This window comes from Geotrypetes seraphini, chromosome 2 (assembly GCF_902459505.1).
Source record: "Geotrypetes seraphini chromosome 2, aGeoSer1.1, whole genome shotgun sequence".
NCBI lineage: Eukaryota > Metazoa > Chordata > Amphibia > Gymnophiona > Dermophiidae > Geotrypetes > Geotrypetes seraphini.
Window position 1 is genome coordinate 158,323,650 of NC_047085.1, and position 18,839 is coordinate 158,342,488.

Genomic DNA, 18,839 nt, shown 5'->3' on the forward strand with positions numbered 1-18,839 from the left:
TAAGAGTATGGTGGTTGTATTACAGATTACACAAATCTGATTGTGCAGTTTCATGTTCTGTTACTGATATTCAATAAAACTCATTTTATACAAAAATATGCACAGAATATTAAAAGTTTTTGTGCAGAATCCCCCAAGGAGTACCAAATGCAGAGAAATGAACAGTGAAGTGTTATGCTATTTGTAAATTGAGGCACATAGTAGTTTCAGTAACCTTTGTTCTTCTGCTGCTGTTTTTTTTAAGAATAAATCTAGATCTTTCTGCCAACTGTTGATTTCCTGGATGAAGACGAATGGGTTTGGCAGAGTCATCATCCTCTCCAGTAGCCACGCATATCAGCGGGATGACCAGCAACTACTTGGGTAGGATACCTTGCAGAAAGCGCCAAAGAATTATGTTTGCATCTAATAAAGTGTGATGACCTGTGGTATCCCTTAGCTAGTCTCGGGTGCTGTGTGTTAGCAGAGATAGAATTGTGTCCTGTACAAACCCCCCACCCTACACTCTTTGTGCCACAGCTGCAACAGGGGAGACAGTGGACAGGGAGCAATCTTTGCATCCCGTATGACTGCAGAGTACTTGGATGGCCCTGTTTGACTGTATGTGTAGAATTTTCTTTATTTTTCTGCTTAGTTGGATTACATTGAAAATAATGCCTAGTAATATGCATATATGGATATGTTACAATCAGCCTTCACAAGTGACTTTATGAACAGGACAGAAGGTGAGTAGAAAGAGCAGGGCAGCTCCTTCCCCCATTGAAGAGGAGGAGGAAACAGAAGGGAGGAAAGTTGTAGAGAGAAAAATTGGAAAAAAAAAAACTGTTGGGAGAAAGGAAACAAATTTGTTCAGTTACCGCCCCCACCCACTGGAATTCAATCCCACTTTACTTAAGGGAAGAGAAAAACCCAGATAAATTTAAAACAAACTTAAAAACTTTTTTATTTAGGAATGCATATGACCTATGACCCTCCTTGTCCCATAGGCCAGCAATTCCACCAAAACTCTAATTAAGAAAGAGCATAGCCTTCCCTTCCTACTGTGTTGCCCATCTTTGTCTTTCTCTGCTATTATGATTATAGTTCTACCCCCTTCCCATTTGTTCCAGTATGTCATGTTATGATTTTCATCTCAATTATATCCTCCCAAATTTTTATTATTTTATTTTCTGAGTATTGTATACCGCTTAGACAATTTTTTAAGCGGTATATCAAATTTTAATAAATTTTAAAATTGAAAGAAACAGGGGAAGGAGAAGGAACATAGAAGAATGCAAATATACCTTGGGAGTGTGGATGCTGCACAGTAGGATTTTGGTGGAGTTCTTGAAGGTTGCGGTATATTGTAGTTACATTGCTATTTCCTGTGTTTACATTATATGGCCACCAATGGCACTGGTTAGCAGTGTTGTAATGTGAAGAAGACCTGCATGGACTCATGTTACATAGGAGAATAACCCAGAGTGTATCAGGAGAGCATGAGAATGTCTTCTGAGAAAGAATCAGAGATGAAGGGAAAGATGGGGGGGGGGGCAAGTGATAGAAGGGAGAAAAATAAAAAGCAGAGTATATTGTGAGAAACTTGAAAAATATGTATATCAGATCAGCAAGAAACACACAAGTGATGATTTGGATAGGCGATAGGGGAATATAATCTGTTTAATAGATGTAGCTGGAAGAGCGAGGCTTACTGTGGAAGTGATGTGCTTAGACCCAGGAAGTGGAGGAGAGATGGCTTCTGCTAAGATGACCCTGCCAGCCTTGAATGGCCCTGAAGGGTGCCTTGGAGGAGGGCCACACCACCCTCCCCACTCCAGGCTGATAACCTTGTGCCACGGGAAAAGAAAGAGGAAGGTAACGGAGGTGGAATGGGCAGAGGATTGATGTTAACAAGCAGGCTTTGTAACCTGCTTCTCTTTCATGTCATTCTATTTTGGCAAAACAGTACTGCATTGTTCTAATTCAGTAGCTCTTAGCCTTTTTGATATTTTTGTAGCACTGCTTGAATGCAGCTTTTGAAAGTGTCTTTTCTGCTTTTATGTGGTTGATTCCTGTGAACCAACTACCTTTGTCAAGTATGGCAGTGAACCTTAGTTTCATAAGATCCAAAACACCCCTCGAGAGAGGAAATGGAGCGAATGATTCAGACCATCCTGACAACCCTTCAAAGTCTGGGATGGATTGTTAGCCTGAAGAAGAGCCAGCTGCCGCCTATTCAATCCCTGGAATATCTGGGTGTCTGATTCGACATGGAGAAAGGCCAGGTGTTTCTTCCATAGGTACGCAGACTGAAATTTGGGAAACAAATTTCAACTGTCCTGGCACAGCAGTCTCCATCGGCCTGGGATTATCTTCAGGTCCTGGGCTTAAGGGTGGCCATGATAGAAGTGGTTCCTTGGGTGGGAGCGCATATGTGTCTCCTGCAATGCTCTTGTCTCTTTCACTGGTCTCCGCAGAGGGACCCTCTGCAAGTTCGGCTGCCCTGGACTACAGCAGCACACTGCAGCATGGCCTGGTGGCTGCTTCCTCAATCATTGACCTTGGAAATGCCTGTTTGAATGGATTCTTGGACCACAACAGATGTCAGCCTTCTGGAATGAGGGTGTACTGCAAAGAACATCCAGTTCAGGGTTGGAGGTCTCTGTCACAATGTTGTTGGTCCATCAACAGGCTGGACTTCTGAACCATCTTTTTAGCTCTGGAACAATTTCAGCTCTGGTTGTCAAACAAGACAGTCGGTGTGTTCTCAGACAATGCCACAGTGGTGGCGTACATCAACAAGTAGGAAGGCACCAGGAATGCCAGGTTCCAGAAGGAGGCGCAGGCCTTCTTTCAGTGGGCAGAGACTCATCTTCTGGCCATGTCTGTGGCCCATGTCACTGGAGTGCCAAATGTTCAGGCAGACTTTCTCAGCAGACAGACTCTGGACCCGGGAGAGTGGTCTCCCTCAAATCAGACATTTCAGACTATTGTCGACCATTGGGGCAGCCCTACATTCAACCTCATAGCAAAGGCGAGGAACAAGAAAGCATTCAGATTCTTTATCCGCAGATACAAGTGAGGAAGCGCCAAGATCAATGCACTGGTTCAGCCTTGGCCAGTGGACAAACTCTTGTAGGTATTCCCTCCCTGGCCCATGGTGGAAGAGTACTGAAATGAATGGCCAGGCATTAGGGACTTGTCATCCTGGTGGCTACAGACTGGCCCCAGCACCCCTGGTACACGGATCTGGTGTATCTTCAGATTGATTCCTCTCTGAGACTGCAGCTGCTTCAGGGACTCCTGTTTCAAGTTCCAATCGTTGTACCAGATCCAGAGCACTTTGATCTCATGTCATGGCGCTTGAGCACTCAGCTAAGCTGGAAGGGCTACTCGAATCTGGTGGTAGGTACACTTCTCAAAGCCAAGATGCCTGCCACGTTTGTGGCGCAGTGGTTCGCGCTACAGCCTCAGCACCAGGGGTTGTGGGTTCAAATTCATGCTGCTTCTTGTGACCCTGGGCAAGTCAACTTAGTCCTCCATAGCCCCAGGTACAGATAGGGAAAATGCTTGAGTACCTAATTGTAAAACCACTTAGATAACCTTGAAAGGCGGTATATAAAAATCTAATAAACTTGAAACTTGAACCAATGCCTGGAATGCCTTCCAATAGTGGTGCCACAAAGAACAGCTGGACCTGGACATGGCTTCTCTATCAGCTGTACTATCCTTCCTGCAGGAAAGGCCAGATATGGGAACTGGCAGTTTCTTCTCTGAAGGTGCAAGTAGCTGGGGTTTCCTGTTTCAGGTCATAAGGTGCCAGACTTTCCCTTGCACCCAGATGTCAGATTCTTCAAGGGTGCTCTGAGGTTAAAGCCTCCAGTTCACCCTTCCAAGATGCCACTCTCATGGACCTAACGATCACGATGGTTGGTTGCCATTACTTCTGTACAGTGTGTCTCTGAACTACATGCTTTGTCTTGTAGGGACCCTGACCTGTAAATTACGGAGGCAGGCATTTCCTTGCGGACCGTCCCTTCTTGTTTGCCGAAGGTGGTTTCGGTGTTCCACATCAACCAGGAAGTTCAACTTCAGCTTTTTGGCCCTCCCTTTCAAAGAAGATGAACAAAGTCTTGAAGGTGTTGGATATCCGGAGGGCTGTCTTGCATTACCATTTATAAGCACTAAGTCTGGTTCCATTACTAACAGCTGGAACAGTTCTCCTTGTAGAGAATTTGGGATCTCCCTGCTTCTAGAAGACCCTGCAATAGGGATACCCAATCAGCATCCGGCAAGTTAAAATCACCTATTAGTAAAATTTCCCCTTTTTAGTTATATTTCTGAATGTCTACTATTAAATCTCTGCCACTTCTTTTGTCTGTGAAGGAGGCCTGTGTATCACACCAATGTAAATATATTCACTATTCCCTTTTTCCAAATTGATCCATTGTGCCTCTTTCTTGCCCTGCAGATCCTGCAATTGTGTAGCTATAATATGATCTTTAACATATAACGCTACTTCCCCTCCTTTTCTTCCTACTCCCTGTCTTTCCTGAACAGATTATAGCCCGGTATAACTATATTCCAGTCATGGTTCTCCGCAATTGCCACTATATCAAACTCATCTTCCATCACAGCTTCTAGATCCAGAATCTTGTTTCACATGCTTCGAGCATTAGTATATAGCAGTGGTCTCAAACTTGCGGCCCGCCAGGTACTATTTTGAGGCCCTCGGTATGTTTATCATATTCACAAAAGTAAAATAAAACAGTTTCTTGATCATATCTCTTTAGCTATAAATTATAATATTATTATTAAAACTTAGCCAAAAGGAAAGAATTATCAATAATAATAAAAAGCTAGAGGCGCATGCGCTCTTAAAAATTCGTGAGCGCTGGCGCCATGAGGTGTGCTTCTGTGGCAACATTCTAAACCTCAGGGCGCATGCGGGGGCTGAAGGCGCGCTACTGTGCTCTCCAAACCTGGCTCCAGCGGCGTAGGCAGCTCCAGCGGCCCTCCACAAACCTCCCAGCTCCAGCGGCGTAGGCAGCATTATAAACACGCTGCTTCGCCCTTCTACTGCCGATTTCCTCTGCTGTCGTCTCTGATGACATCGGAGACAGACGCAGTAGAGGAAATCGGCAGTAGAAGGCCGAAGAGCAGCGTGTTTAAAGTGCTGCCTACAAGCGGCTGGAGCCTCGAGGTTTGTCGGCGGTGGGAGGGTCAGGAGCAGGCCAGATCGAGCAGGACAAGGCAGTAAAAGAAGGGGGAGGGACCGAACGGAGCAGGGAAGAGAAGGGAAAGGGGGATGGGGGAAAATGCTGCTACTGTTTCTGCACAGGAAAGGGGGGGAGATAGGAGGGAAATGCTGTTGCTGCTGCATAGGGAAGTGGGATGGAAATGCTGCTGCACAGGGAAATGGGGAAAAATGACAGACTGACAGACAGCGGGAGGGAGGGAGGGAGACAGAAAGAAAGAAAGACAGGGGCAGGGAGAGGGCCAGAAAGACAGACAGAGAAAGGGGGCCAGAGAGAGAGTCAGCGGGAGAGGAAAAGGGGGCTGCTTTGGGGGGAGGGGTGTGCTTGAGGCAAACGGCTTTGCTCTGGGGGGAAGACAGAAGGGGCCATGGAGAGACAGGGAGAGGGAAAGGGGGCTGCTTTGGGGGGAGGGGTGTGCTGGGGGGGAGACAGAAGGGGCCATGGAGAGATAGGGAAAGGGGGCTGCTTTGGGGGGAGGTGTGCTGGGGACAGACAGCTTTGCTCGGGGGGGAGGGGGAGACAGTACCATACAGACAGCGGCCAAGGAGAGAGAGATAAAGAAACACAGACAGACACATCTATTCTAGCACCCGTTAATGTAACGGGCTTAAAGACTAGTAAACTATAAAGAGTTTTACCTCATGCAAAATTGTCATTTCTTTAATAAGACATTAACTATTTTTTTCTGCGGCCCTCCAAGTACCGCCAAATCCAAAATGTGGCCCTGCAAAGGGTTTGAGTTTGAGACCACTGGTATATAGTCAGTCCCCGTTTTATGAGCATCCAACTTACGTCAGACTCGTACTTACAAACGGGGGTCCTGTTCTACCTTCAGTGTCCCATGGCACCCCTCTTCCTCCCTCCCAAGTCCCAACGTGTCCCTTTCTCTCCCTCCATTCTGTGCCTCAAGTACGTGCCTCCCTCTGGTGGGTGTTTACCTTCTGGCTGTCTCCCTCCTCCTTCCTTCAGCAGTCGTTTCTCTGCACAAAGCTGCGGGCAGCAGCTCCTATGCGTGTCCTGCGGCTGAACCAGAAGCCTTCTTTCTGACATTGGAGGAAGCTCCTCCGACGTCAGAGGGAAGGCTTCCGTCTCAGCAGCTGTCCCCAGGTGTTTACCTTCTGGCCGGCTCCCTACTCTTTCCTGCCGCAGTCATTTCTCTGCACAAAGCTATGGGCAGCAGCTCCTACGCATGTCCTTTGGCTGAGCTGGAAGCCTTCCCTCTGATGTTGCTCCTCCAAGATCAGAGGGAAGGCTTCTGGCTCAGACAAGGGATGCGCATAGGAGCCGCCACCCACAGCTTTGTGCATAGAAATGACTGCAGCAGGAAGGAGGAGGGAGCCAGCCAGAAGGTAAGCACCCATCGGAGGGAGGCACATACTTGAGGCACAGAATAGAGGGAGGCACGTACTTGAAGCACAGAATAGAGGGAGGGAGAGAGGAGCATGTTGGGACTCAGGAGGGAAGGAGAGGGACATTTTGGAACTCAGGAGGGAGGGGGCATGAACTTAGGACATAGAATGAAGGGAACGAGGGAGGGGAGAATGAGCCATAGGATGGAAGAATGGAGGGAGTGAGAGAGAGATGCTGAGATGAGGAAGAGAATAGAAAGGGAGAATTGGGTGTCTGAGAAAGGGAACGAGAAAGGTGCACATGGGGAGATGAAGAAAGAGGAGAATTGGGCATAGGGAGAGAGAGAGAATTATTGGACATGGTGGTGGGAGAGGAGTGAAGTAGAGATGCATGGGGAAGAGAGAGATGAGAGGGAGTAATGTTGGATGTGGTTGTGGAGAGAGAACAGTGGGATGTTTGGAAAGGGATGCAAGAGGGGCCTCAAGGAGGTGGACAAAGTGGAAAGAATATTAGGATCCGAGTTGCATACAAATTCAGCTTAAAAACGGTTTAAAAATGGAACCTGTTCTTACCCGGGGACTGCCTGTATATTGCTTTCCAGACATTGCCCCTTTTTTCCATCCATGTAAAGGTATTCAGTGATTTACTTACCTGAGGGCTTATATTCACTCAGGGGCTTTGATCACCCTGCCCCATCACTTCTAGTTCACAGCCCTCATCAATAGATTAGCCAGCCTGTTGCCGAAGACACATCTTCCATTCTTTGATAGATGTATACCATCCCTACTCAGTAGCCCTTGGAAAATCATTCCATGGTCCAGGACGACAACAGCATCCAGCATTCTTCTCCAGAATCAGAGCTTCTCTGCCCTGGCCTTTACCCTCGACAGGGAGGATGGATGAGAATGTCACCTGCGCACCTGACTGCTTCATCTTCTCACCCAGTGCCACAAAGTCACTTTTGATATGTTCACAGGGGTATCTAGCAGTATCATTAGTGCCAATGAGGATGAGCAGCAACGGATAATAGTCATCAGGCTTGATGAGTCTCGGCAAGCTTTCCGTAACAACTTGTATTTTGGCGTCAGGCAGACAGCATACCTCCCGGGACATCATCTGCTCTGCAGATGGACTCTTCTGTACCCCTTAGAAGGGAATCGCCAACCACCACTACCTTATGCCTCCTAGTGATCATGAATCTAGTAATTTGGAGGATTTCAAGCTTTGGTCCTTTCTATCCCTAGGATGTTCTCATCTCCACTTCCAGGGCAGCATACCAGTTCTTCAGTTTAAGGGTGGGTGGAGTCACAGTACCAATCTTGAAGGGTTCTGTAATCTGATTCCAGCTGATTTCTCTCAGCATAGCCTCTTCTTCCCCACTGCTGGAAATCTTTCATGGCTCATGAACCATTTCATTGATGTACCTCTTATTCTCACAGATGCTTCTCAGTCTTGCCACCTTCTCTCTCAGTCCTTTTACTTCCTTCATGAGGGATTGGAGCTGAAAGCTTGCACATAGGACCATTTCCTCTGCCTGGGTAACATTTTCTGTCTGCACAGAGAAAGAAGCTGTAACCTGAGCAGCAGCTTTCGTGACATAGTGTTTCCCAGCCATACTGTGGATACAAAAGTACTTGTGCCTGGAAGAAAAAAAAAAGAGCAGAAAAATCCTACCAAAGCAATACCCTGTTCCTGGTTGACTGGAGAGCCTATAAATCAAAAAAGTTCAGTCTTGGTGCGGGTGGGAGGGAATTAACACCAAAGAGAGACTTTCCTCAACAGTTGTTTGTGCCCTAATCTGGTCTTATGCCCTGAAATGCATCCTAAAATATTGATCTAGACTAAAACACTTTTTTTGTATGAAACCCTAACAGAGATTTTATTGCCTAACTGATTTTGCTGAGCTAGAAAAGAGTTCTACAATGAAAAAAAACTACTGAAATCCAAGTTTACCTTTCCCAAGTTTGAATGCCAGTAGATATTCCAATGGATGTTACTTCTCCTTAGCAGAGCAAATCCTCCCTCGGAGACAGACAGTAGACCACAGGTTGCTGTGAAAACTGTCTTTTTTTAAAATTCTTTATTCATTTTAAATCTTTCAACAAGTGTACAAAATTATACCAGTACGTAACAATCATATAACACTTGAAAATCTTTCTCAAATAATCATAAAATATAAAAATTATCACCCATCCCACCCACCCTCCCTCAATTACTACAAGTAAACATATTTCAAGTAAAAACATATATTAAAATAGATAAAATATTTCTCCACCTAAAACCACTCCCCCCCCCACTATATAATATACCTAACAAAGGAAAATGATGTTCACTCATTACAATATCTTGAAAACTGTCTTTTAATGCTGAGCCTCTACAACCTCTCTCTTAGAACCAGGCTTACTGAGGGTTAGCACTAGGCCAGCATTCCTCCTCTCAAGGGTCACCTGTGGAATTTGATGTCTTGTTATTTTCAGACAACAGGTACACCTATATTCTGCCATTAATATACTATATTAAGTCATCAGGTTCATTTTCTATGATGAAGAGGTGATATATTGGGTTAACCACATTCTACTGTATATAACATTTTAACTTAAACACACTGCTTTGTAAAAAGTAATGCTGAACTACTCTACCCACATAGTGGCCATTAGGGTGAATCACGATAAATTACTTTGTTTCTCTGTCTTCATCCGTTGGTGGATGGATATAATCCACTGATTCTGAACTAATCTGGTAGGACTAAATAAAATTTAGCACGTAAGACATAATTTTTCTCTATATATTTGAATCTTGTTCCAATGCAATAGGTGAGACATTCTAGACAGATGGTTGTGTCCCTATGGCCATCTGCAGAAGAAATCCACTGTAGATTTTTTCTCTGTGCCTCTGGTGTACTTCACTGTGCTCTCCAGTTCCATCTACAGTTTTTCCCTTCTTCACGCATGCCAGCAGGAGTGTGTTTGTTTTGCTCTCACTATTTGATTATTTTATTCAGTGTTCTTTTGTTCCTTTTTTGGAGGTTTCTTGTGCTTGGAGCGTTTATTCATCTCTGCCTGCATTGAGATCACACAGACTTCGGTCTGCAGCTGACAGGCCAATCTCTTGTTGGTATCTGTCAGCCAGCCTGCATTTACTTCACAGGAGCTCAGGGCCGTCCCCATCTTTCTCCTTCTGCCGAACAAAGGTTCGAGCGCAAGCTTTTGGGCATCTGTAGGAGACTCGGCGGTGTCTCACAGGGTGCCGACTGCATCTTCTCACCTCCGCCTGTCTCCGAGTGCGTCCGTCGATCTACAGGGCTGGAGATGCAGTCAGGCATAGGGTCTGATTGGCAGCCCAAAGATCAGCATTGAAGAGGTATTCCCATCATGAGGCAGTGATTCTCTGAAGCAGGCTGCAACATATTATCAGCACAGGTCACGGTGAGTAAAGGCTGTCACGGCCTGTGAGATGAATTGGTGGAGGTTTGAAAATTGAAGTTTTGAGTGTTTCTGCATGTCCCCTGGTGTTCCTCCACCTGAAAAATCCTAAAATTGCTGTTTTTGCACTTTGAGTAATGTTTAAAAAAAAAAAAAAAAAAATAGCAATTTTGACATGAATTTCTTAGCAGCAGCCATATCAGATTTTTAGTGATCTTTTTTTCTAAAGATCCCTGCTTCTCCAAAACTGCAGTTTTTGCCTCAAACCTTGTTGGGATGGAGTCCTTGGGCTCTCCTAATGTGAATCCTTGCCAGGCTTGTGCAAATTTAGCACTTCAAGAGCATCCTTTCACTGTGTGGTGCAACCGGCAGAGGTAGCAGCACCGAGCTTAGCCTCTACCATGCTTAAGCAGGTGACAAAATGCTTGGTTAGCCCAATAGGGCGGCCTTCTTTATTTTCTGGGCTTGGTATGGCTGCTAATTCCATGCGCCTGGCTACGGAGCCTCTGCAGCCTAAAAAATGCAAAGTTAAGTCATCAAAGGGTGACTTTGCCCCAGAAGCCCAGAGGCTTTCTCAGAATTTATGAAACATTTGTGGAATGAGTTTAAAAGCCAGCGTTCTTCCCCTGCACAGTCCCGCTCCGCCTCCAATGCGTGTCTGTGGTGTTGCTTCTATGGGCACATCCTCAGCTCAGTCAGCCGCTGTTCTTGCGCTGCCTGATCCGGGAGATCCTTATAATGATGACTAGCTGGCAGACCCCTTTATTTACAGACACAGCACTTCCCAGGGCGGGGGCCAGGGACTGTGTGCTGGATGTGCAGATCCCGCTGGGGTTTTGGAACCTGGGAGTGATCCCACGGTCCTGCATTTATTTAAGTATGTGGCTTTGTTGGATCTTATTTTGGAGTCTTTGCAGGAGTTGAATTTTGTCACTCAGCTAGCTCTGTCCATTTCTTCTTCCTGGTTTTATGATGTGCACTCGCAGTCTGCTACCTTTCCCTGGCACCTTGATAAGAGCGTTCTAATCTCAGAGCAGAATGACTCTCTGGCAGGTGCTCTTAAGATTACAAGAGTTGTGTAAGCAGCTACTGGGTCAGCCTAGGGTAGATTCTTTGGTTGTGCAGGTGACTAAGCACATCTCTCTACCCAGTGAAGGTGGTGCGGTGCTTTAAGATTTGTAGGACTGCCATGTGGATGTGGTCCTCCGGAGACTCTTTGATACAGCTGCTTTAAGCATAAAAGCTGCTTTGGCGTCGTACTTTGTCACATGCACTTGTCTCTCTCTTCTGTGCATGCTGGAGAGTGAGGCTGTGGATCCTCCTCCTCAACTCCTATTGGCTGGATCAGATTATGTTGCTGACTCATTGTATGATCTTATACGGGTTTTGACAAAAGTGTCTGCGTACTCCATTTCTGCCCGCAGGATACTCTAGATCAGACAATGGGCTGGTGATCCCACTTCCAGGGCTACTTTGGCTAGACTTCCCTTTAAAGGGCAGTTACTGTTTGGCGAGAGCCTGAAAGACCTCATGAATTCTGTGGTGGACCATTGCCCTAAGATCCTTCCTTATAGCAGACCTAGGACCTTGAGAGGTTCTGGTTGTTCTAATTTTCGTGGCTCCAGACAATCCTGCCTGATGCATGTGCCAAGTTGCAGAGATTTTCCCAGGGCTCTCGGCAATGGTATGCAGGCTACAGGTAATCCCAGTCCTCCGCCTCCTGTTCCACGCCCTTTGCCAAAATGGCTCAATGACACCAGGCCGAGGAATGTCTGTCTAAAGATTGGGGGCAGACACTCAGCATTCCTACCCACCTGGGTTCGCATTTTGTCTGACCAGTAGGTCTTGGATATTTAGTCGGGTTATAAGCTGGATTTTGCCTGGCCTCTGAAGGATTGATTTGTGGACTCTCCCATAGGTCGTCTGGACAAGGCGCTCAAGGTTCAGGCCATAATTCAACACTTGCTGGATATTCAAGCTATAGAGCCAGTGCCACCCAACCTCTTGGGTTCAGGTAGATACTCTATATACTTTATTGTGCCAAAGAAAGGCTCCAAAGATTGGAGGCCTATTCTGCATCTTCAGCACGTAAATGCGGTTCTCAAGGTTCCACACTTTCGCATGAAGGCAGCGCGATCAGTCATTGCAGCAGTGGTCCTAGGAGAGTTCCTCGCCTCTCTGGAGCAAATACTTGCAGTTTCATGTTTTGGAAAATTATTACCAGTCCTCAGTTCTGCCCTTTGGGCTGGCAGCATACTTACGGAAAATGGATCTGCAGGTACACCCTTGGACGACTGGATGATCAGGGCTCCCTCGTTGACTGAGGGTCGGCGCACAGTGGATCCGGTGATCCAGGTGCTGGAGGACCTGGGCTGGATTGTGAACTACAGAAAGAGCAATCTGACACCCACTAGATGGACTCTGGAACTTCAGGAAGGCCATGAAAACCTTCCTCTTTACTAACCCAGCGCCTTAAAGTCATTCACCCTGAAATGCCACCCAGTCAACTCACCTATGTCACTTAATTTCACCAGATGCTACTTAGTACATATGTTTTTTTTTGTCATGTCTATATTGTAATTTATGTAAACTATCATCTATATTGTAATTTATGTAAAATGTCATCTCTGCTATGTCTGGATTATTATGGATGTACTTTGTAACCCGTTCTGGGCTCTTTTGGGAGGACGGGCTAAAAATCAAATAAATAAATAAATAAATATCTGGGCGTTCTATTTGACACAGCTGCGAACCGCATCTATCTTCCAGAAGCATACAGACAGAAACTGTGCCCAGATTTATTTTTTTTCTAGAACAGCTGACTCCTTTGGCATGGGGCTATCTTCAGGTCTTGGGGTCCATGGCTGCCACATTGGATGTGGTTCCTTGGGTGAGAGCACACAAATGTACTCTCCAGCATACCTTACTCTCTCGCTGGGCTCCGCACAGAGATGCTTTACATATCTGTCTTCCCTGGACTCTGGAGGCTTGGGCATGGATTGGTAGCTCCTCCCGCAGTTGCTCTGCAAGGGCATTCCGCTGCAGATTGCCTCCTGGATTGTGGTGATGACGGATGCAAGCCTTCGGAGCTGGGGAACCCATTGCAATTGTTGTCCCATCCAGGGGTGTTGGATACCTTCTTATAGGAAATGGTCAATCAAACCAGTTGGAGTCGAGAGCCATTCGGCTAGCTCTGATGCACTTGCAGAAGACTCAGGAGGGCCAAGCGGTCAGGGTCTTCTCTGATAATGTGACGACAGTAACCTATGTCAATTGCCAGGGAGGGACCAAGAGCACTCTCTGGCTCAGAAAGCCCACCTTTTTCCTGTGGGTAGAATGCCACCTCCAGGCGCTATCATCAGTATATGTGGCAGGAGTCGAACAGTTCAAACAGACTTCTTCAGCAGACAAACTTTGGATCTGAGTAAGTGGGTCCTGTCCTCAGCAGTGTTCCAAACCATAGTACGGCACAGGGATTGGCCCTGCTTCAATTTCATAGCCACAGCAAAAAACAAGAAAGCGGATTGTTTCATCAGTCAACGATCCAAGCCCGGAAGTGAGGGTCTCGAAGCTCTAGTGCAGCCATGGCCTCAGGAGCTTCTCCTGTATGTCTTTCCTCCCTGGCCCATGATTGGCCGGGTCATTAGGTGGATCATGCTCCATATGGGTCGTGTCATTTTGGTGGCTCCCAATTGACTTCACTGATGTGGTACGCAGATTTGATGCATCTTTGCAAGGGTTGTAACCTTCAGCTGAACGCCCATGTAGACCTACTTATGCAGGGTCCATCTGCATGGAGGACCCGGGACGCTTTGCTTTTAAGGCATAGCTCTTGAGCACGCAGCCTTAAAACACAAAAGCTATTCTGATGTGGTTATTGACACTCTTCTCAAGTCTAAGAAGTCTACAGTTTCTGCTTACGCTAAAGCATGGAAAGCTTTCCAACAATGGTGTACACAGGACCAGGTGGACCCTTATTCGGCTCAGATCTTGATAAAGCCTCACTGTAGCGTCTCTTCGAGTCCAGGTTGCCAGACTCTCTTGTTTTAGAGCCCAGGATAGTAGTTCCTTTTTGGCGTCTCATGCTGATGTTGCTAGTTTTCTGAAGGGGGCTTTTCACATTACACTACCGGTTAAGCTACCCTTCCCTTCCTGGGACCTCAACTTGATGCTGTCTAGCCTTGCTAAAGCTCCATTTGAGCCCCTTCGAGATGCTTCCCTCTTGGACTTGATATTCTGGTAACTCAGAATGCCAGGCTCTTTCGTGTAGGATAGGGGTGTCAAAAGTCCCTCCTCGAGGGCCGCAATCCAGTTGGGCTTTTAGGGTTTCCCCAATGAATATGCATGAGATCTATTTGCATGCACTGCTTTCATTGTATGCTAATAGATCTCATTCATATTCATTGGGGAAATCCTGAAAACCTGACTGGATTGCGGCCCTCAAGGAGGGACTTTGACACCCCTGGTGTAGGACATTGTTCCTTCACTTTACGCAGACTGGGGTTTCCCTACGTTTGGTTCCTTCCTTCCTGCTGAAGGTTATTTTGGCTTTCCATGTTAATCCAGAAGTGCATTTGCCTGTTTTTCAACCTGCTGGTTCCAGGACACAAGATCATCTTTTGAAAAACTTGATGTGCACATGGTGCTTGTTCGCTACGTGGAGGTCACTAACGAATTTCGTCTCTGTGACCATCTTTTTGTTCTGACTCATTCTGTTAAGTGGAGCACTCCCGCTTCCAAGGCCATGATTTCCAGGTGGATCCGTAGGACCATTTTGTTAGCCTATATTCTTTCTAGCAAACAGTCTCCCGTTTCCATCAAGTCACATTTTACCAGGAATGTGGTTTCTTTGTGGGCCGAAGCTAGAACTGTCTCGCCTGAGGAGATCTGCAGGGCAGCAATGTGGTCCTCTCTATACACATTTGCCAAGTTTTGCAGATGTGGTGCGTTGACAAGACTGGATGTGGTGCGAGACAAGACTATGCCTTTGGGTCCTCTGTCTTACAGGCCTGCGCAGCAAGCCTGCCTTAGTTTTTTGGGGACTGCTTTTGTATGTCCCATCTGTCTAGAATGTCTCGCCTATTGCACTGGAAAAAGAGATTATGTACTTATTCTGGTAAGCTCTTTTCGGATAGATAGGTGAGACATTCTAGACTTCCGCCCTGTCCTTCCTTCGCCTGTCTACTCTGTCTGTTTCTGCTTCTCCAAGTTGTTTCTTGGATGCCTGCCAGCTCTGCAGACTGGGAAGAATTCTGTATATGTTACTTTTTTCTGCAGGAGTAGTTTCTGAACTCCTTTGAGGCCCTTGTTGTCTGTTTGCGGTTCCTGTTCTAATGTTACTTCTTGAGCAAAACAGTTGCTGCTTAATTTGATTGTCATAAGTGTCTCCACTTCACGTTTATGAAGCAGCTCTCAGTGCTTGATTACTAACCATAGATGAAGCTAAGGAGCCCAGTGAATACAGCAGAGGCACAGAGAAAAATTCCAGAGTGGATTCTTTCTGTAGTTGGCATTCAGCCTTGGGGACACAACCCTCCGTCTAGAATGTCTCACCTATCTACCGGAAAAGAACTTACCAAGGTAACTACTTAATCTGTTTTTATGTCTCCAGTATCTGTGCACCCTGCAGACATTTTGAGAGACGAAAGTCCTTTTTAAGAATTTCTTCTGTATATATGGGATATCTAGATGGCTAATTTGCTACCTGGGCTGTTTTTCAATGAATTTTCTTACTCTGTTGTTAGTACTTCTTTCCGCTACTTGCTCACACCAGCCCTTCAGAGCACTGTGGGAGATCTGATGCAGAAGCTGAACTGGAAGGAGATGGAGCAAATGGTGACTTACCCTGGTATAAGTGAAACTGAGAAACGTACAGTTATCCCCGGAGGCGGTATTACAAAGATTCTGTATAATAACAGGTCAGTCTGCTAAGCATTGTTGCAGTGTTCTCATTTAATCTTTTGAACAGCTGTAGGCTATTTCTAGTTATTGATAGTCCCTGTCTTTCTCAAATGCACTATACAGTAGTTTCATCTGGATTTTTTTTTTTTTGTACTCAAAAACATCAACATGCACACATTTTTCTTGAACATTATCATTAGCAGAACTGTTAAGGCCCAGGAGAAACCACTGACTGATCTGAACCCTAAGAGGGGCTAGAGCTGCTATGATGGGCTGGGACAGAAAAGCAGGGCTGCTCTTTGTTCACACAGAAAAGAAGCTGGAGGGGAAGAGATGGAAAAAGGACAAGGAGGTGGTGGAATGAAAACAGACAAGAACAGGAAGAGCCAAAAACAAAAAACAAGAGAGCAAGAAATAAAGAGCTCTATCTGCTAAAAAAAAAAAGTTTTCTAAATATTTTACCATCCCTGTTTGAGTACTTAAGGGCTTGGCCCAGAATATATCCAGCTGCTCATTTTTCAATGTCCTCCTTTCAGAGTCCGAACACCCTTTTGCTTACTACTTTTGTCAAGAGGTGCTCACATGACTCTCATCATTATGCTTTCCTGCTAAGGAACAGTGTTCAAGTCTTTTATTTCCTCTTCTGCAGCCTGTATAGTCTCAAGATTCATTGTTAAACCTATCTCTCTTTCTCTTCTGCTCTCACTCAGTGGGACACAAAATTTCAGGCCCAACACCTTTTAGCATGATCAGTTGCTATTCTTATCAGTTTTTATTTGTACTTTATAGTACAAATCCAGCAAAAATAAATCTTGATATATAAACCAGAGATGCAAAACAATGCCAAACACCTTTAAAAATCTAATCCAAAAATTGTAGTTCAATTAAAAATACCATCTTAGAAGCCTAGGCTTCTAAGATGGTATTAAAGGCAGAAGGAAGATCAAATGAGGCCAAAAGGAATAAAAGGACAACATTCAAAAAAAAGGAAAAATTATCCAAATAAAGGAAACAGCATGAGTACTGGCAGTTAAAACTTTGGGCCTCTTCTACTAAACTGCGCTAGTGGTTTTAGAACCAGGAGCCGCGCTGAATGACCTCTCCTGATGCTCATAAGAACCCTATGAGCGTTGGGAGCAGCGCAGCCCATTCAGCGTGGCTCCCCGCACTAAATCTGCTAGTGCTAGATAAAGAAGGCAAAAAGAGAATTAGGCAAGTTTATTTTCAATCTTATTTCCTCTGTTTCTTAATATTGTCTTAATTTTTATTTACCACATTGCTTTCATTCACATTATACACTTGAATTTAAAATTTGAAATGTTATCAATAAAAAAATAATAATTTGAAATGTTATCAATAAAAAAATAATTGTTATGAGGCAAAAACTCTTAATACAAACTTTTTCAGTTACATTCAAAGAAGGAATGGGGGGATGCCATTTGGACCATTAGATGATCATGGGATAAAAGGGGCACTCAGAAAACAAGGCCATAGTGATGAGAATAAAATAATTATTCCTTTGAACTTTGGCCTTTACTTTATGTTCTGAAAAGTCTGCTTTGTTAAAAGCTAATTTAATCCAAACTATGTCGAAACTTGTGCAATGACCTTCTGTTATGCTGGAGTGACATTATGGAATTCACTGGTAGGGCAGTTGAGAAAATGCACTGATAGAAACTTTTAGGAAGCATCTCAAAACACAGTTGTTTGTCAATGCTTTTTTTATAGGGTCTGATTTTTCCTTTTTAAGGAATTACTGTGCATTTAAATTTTAGATGTTTTGTTCCTTTCTTGTGCTGTTTTATATATTATGTATGTGCACATTTGTAAACCGCCTAGGAATTAGACAGTATAGAAACTTTTAAAATAAATAAATAAAATAAGGAAGAAGTCATGGAGATACTAATGCCTGAAATGGATATCAATTGTTTTGGTACAAACTTAAGAGGGCACTATACTCTACTGGTGAAGGAGGAGGGGCTGAAAGATGTGATTGACATCCTTCTGCAACAGTTCGCAACCAGAGGATATTTACCTACAGTGTAGACTCCTATGTGTATTAACAGGAAGAAGATTATCCAGGTATAACTTTCTATTCTAGTGCAATAGGCACATCATTCTTGAAACTGTGGGTAGAGAAAAAATTTGTCCCCGCGAGCTCGGTCCCATTCCCCACAAATCATCTGATCCCATCCACACAAGCCTCGAATAGTTTTATACTGAACTTTTTTTATTAAAGTATTAAAAAACCCAATATTCTGTACAATTGTCATTTTATAAATCAAAATTCTGGCTGCTGAACTAGAACATAAGAACATAAGAAATGCCTCCGCTGGGTCAGACCCGAGGTCCATCGCGCCCAGCAGTCCGCTCACGCGGTGGCCCAACAGGTCCAGGACCTGTGCAGTAAATTTCTATCTATACCCCTCTATCCCCTTTTCCAGCAGGAATTTGTCCAAACCTTTCTTAAACCCCAGTACTGTACTCTGCCCTATAACTTCCTCTGGAATTGTATTCCAGGTGTCCACCACACGTGTAAAGAAGAACTTCCTAGCATTAGTTTTGAATTTGCCTCCTTTCAACTTTTCCGAATGCCCTCTTGTTTTTTTATTTTCTGAAAGTTTGAAGAATCTGTCCCTCTCTACTCTCTCTATGCCCTTCATGATCTTGTAAGTCTCTATCATATCCCCTCTTAATCTTCTCTTTTCTAGGGAAAAGAGTCCCAGTTTTTCCAATCTCTCAGCATATGAAAGGCTTTCCATCCCCTTAATCAGTCGTGTTGCTCTCCTCTGAACTCTCTCGAGCAATGCCATATCCTTCTTAAGGTACGGTGACCAATACTGGACGCAGTACTCAAGATGTGGACGCACCATTGCCCGATACAGCGGCAGGATAACTTCTTTCGTTCTGGTTGTAATACCTTTCTTGA

General features: G+C 44.9%; 1 protein-coding gene across 4 annotated transcripts in view; it reads left to right on the plus strand.

Annotated features, from left to right (window-relative positions):
• The window catches only part of PSMG2 (proteasome assembly chaperone 2), a 71,222-nt gene that overhangs the window by 39,401 nt on the left and 12,982 nt on the right, over positions 1–18,839 (plus strand). For all 4 annotated transcript variants that reach the window (XM_033934127.1, XM_033934126.1, XM_033934128.1 and 1 more), the window contains exons 4-5: positions 245–363; positions 15,754–15,927. In XM_033934127.1, coding sequence (XP_033790018.1) covers positions 245–363; positions 15,754–15,927 — 293 coding nt within the window. The remainder of the gene's footprint in view (positions 1–244; positions 364–15,753; positions 15,928–18,839) is intronic.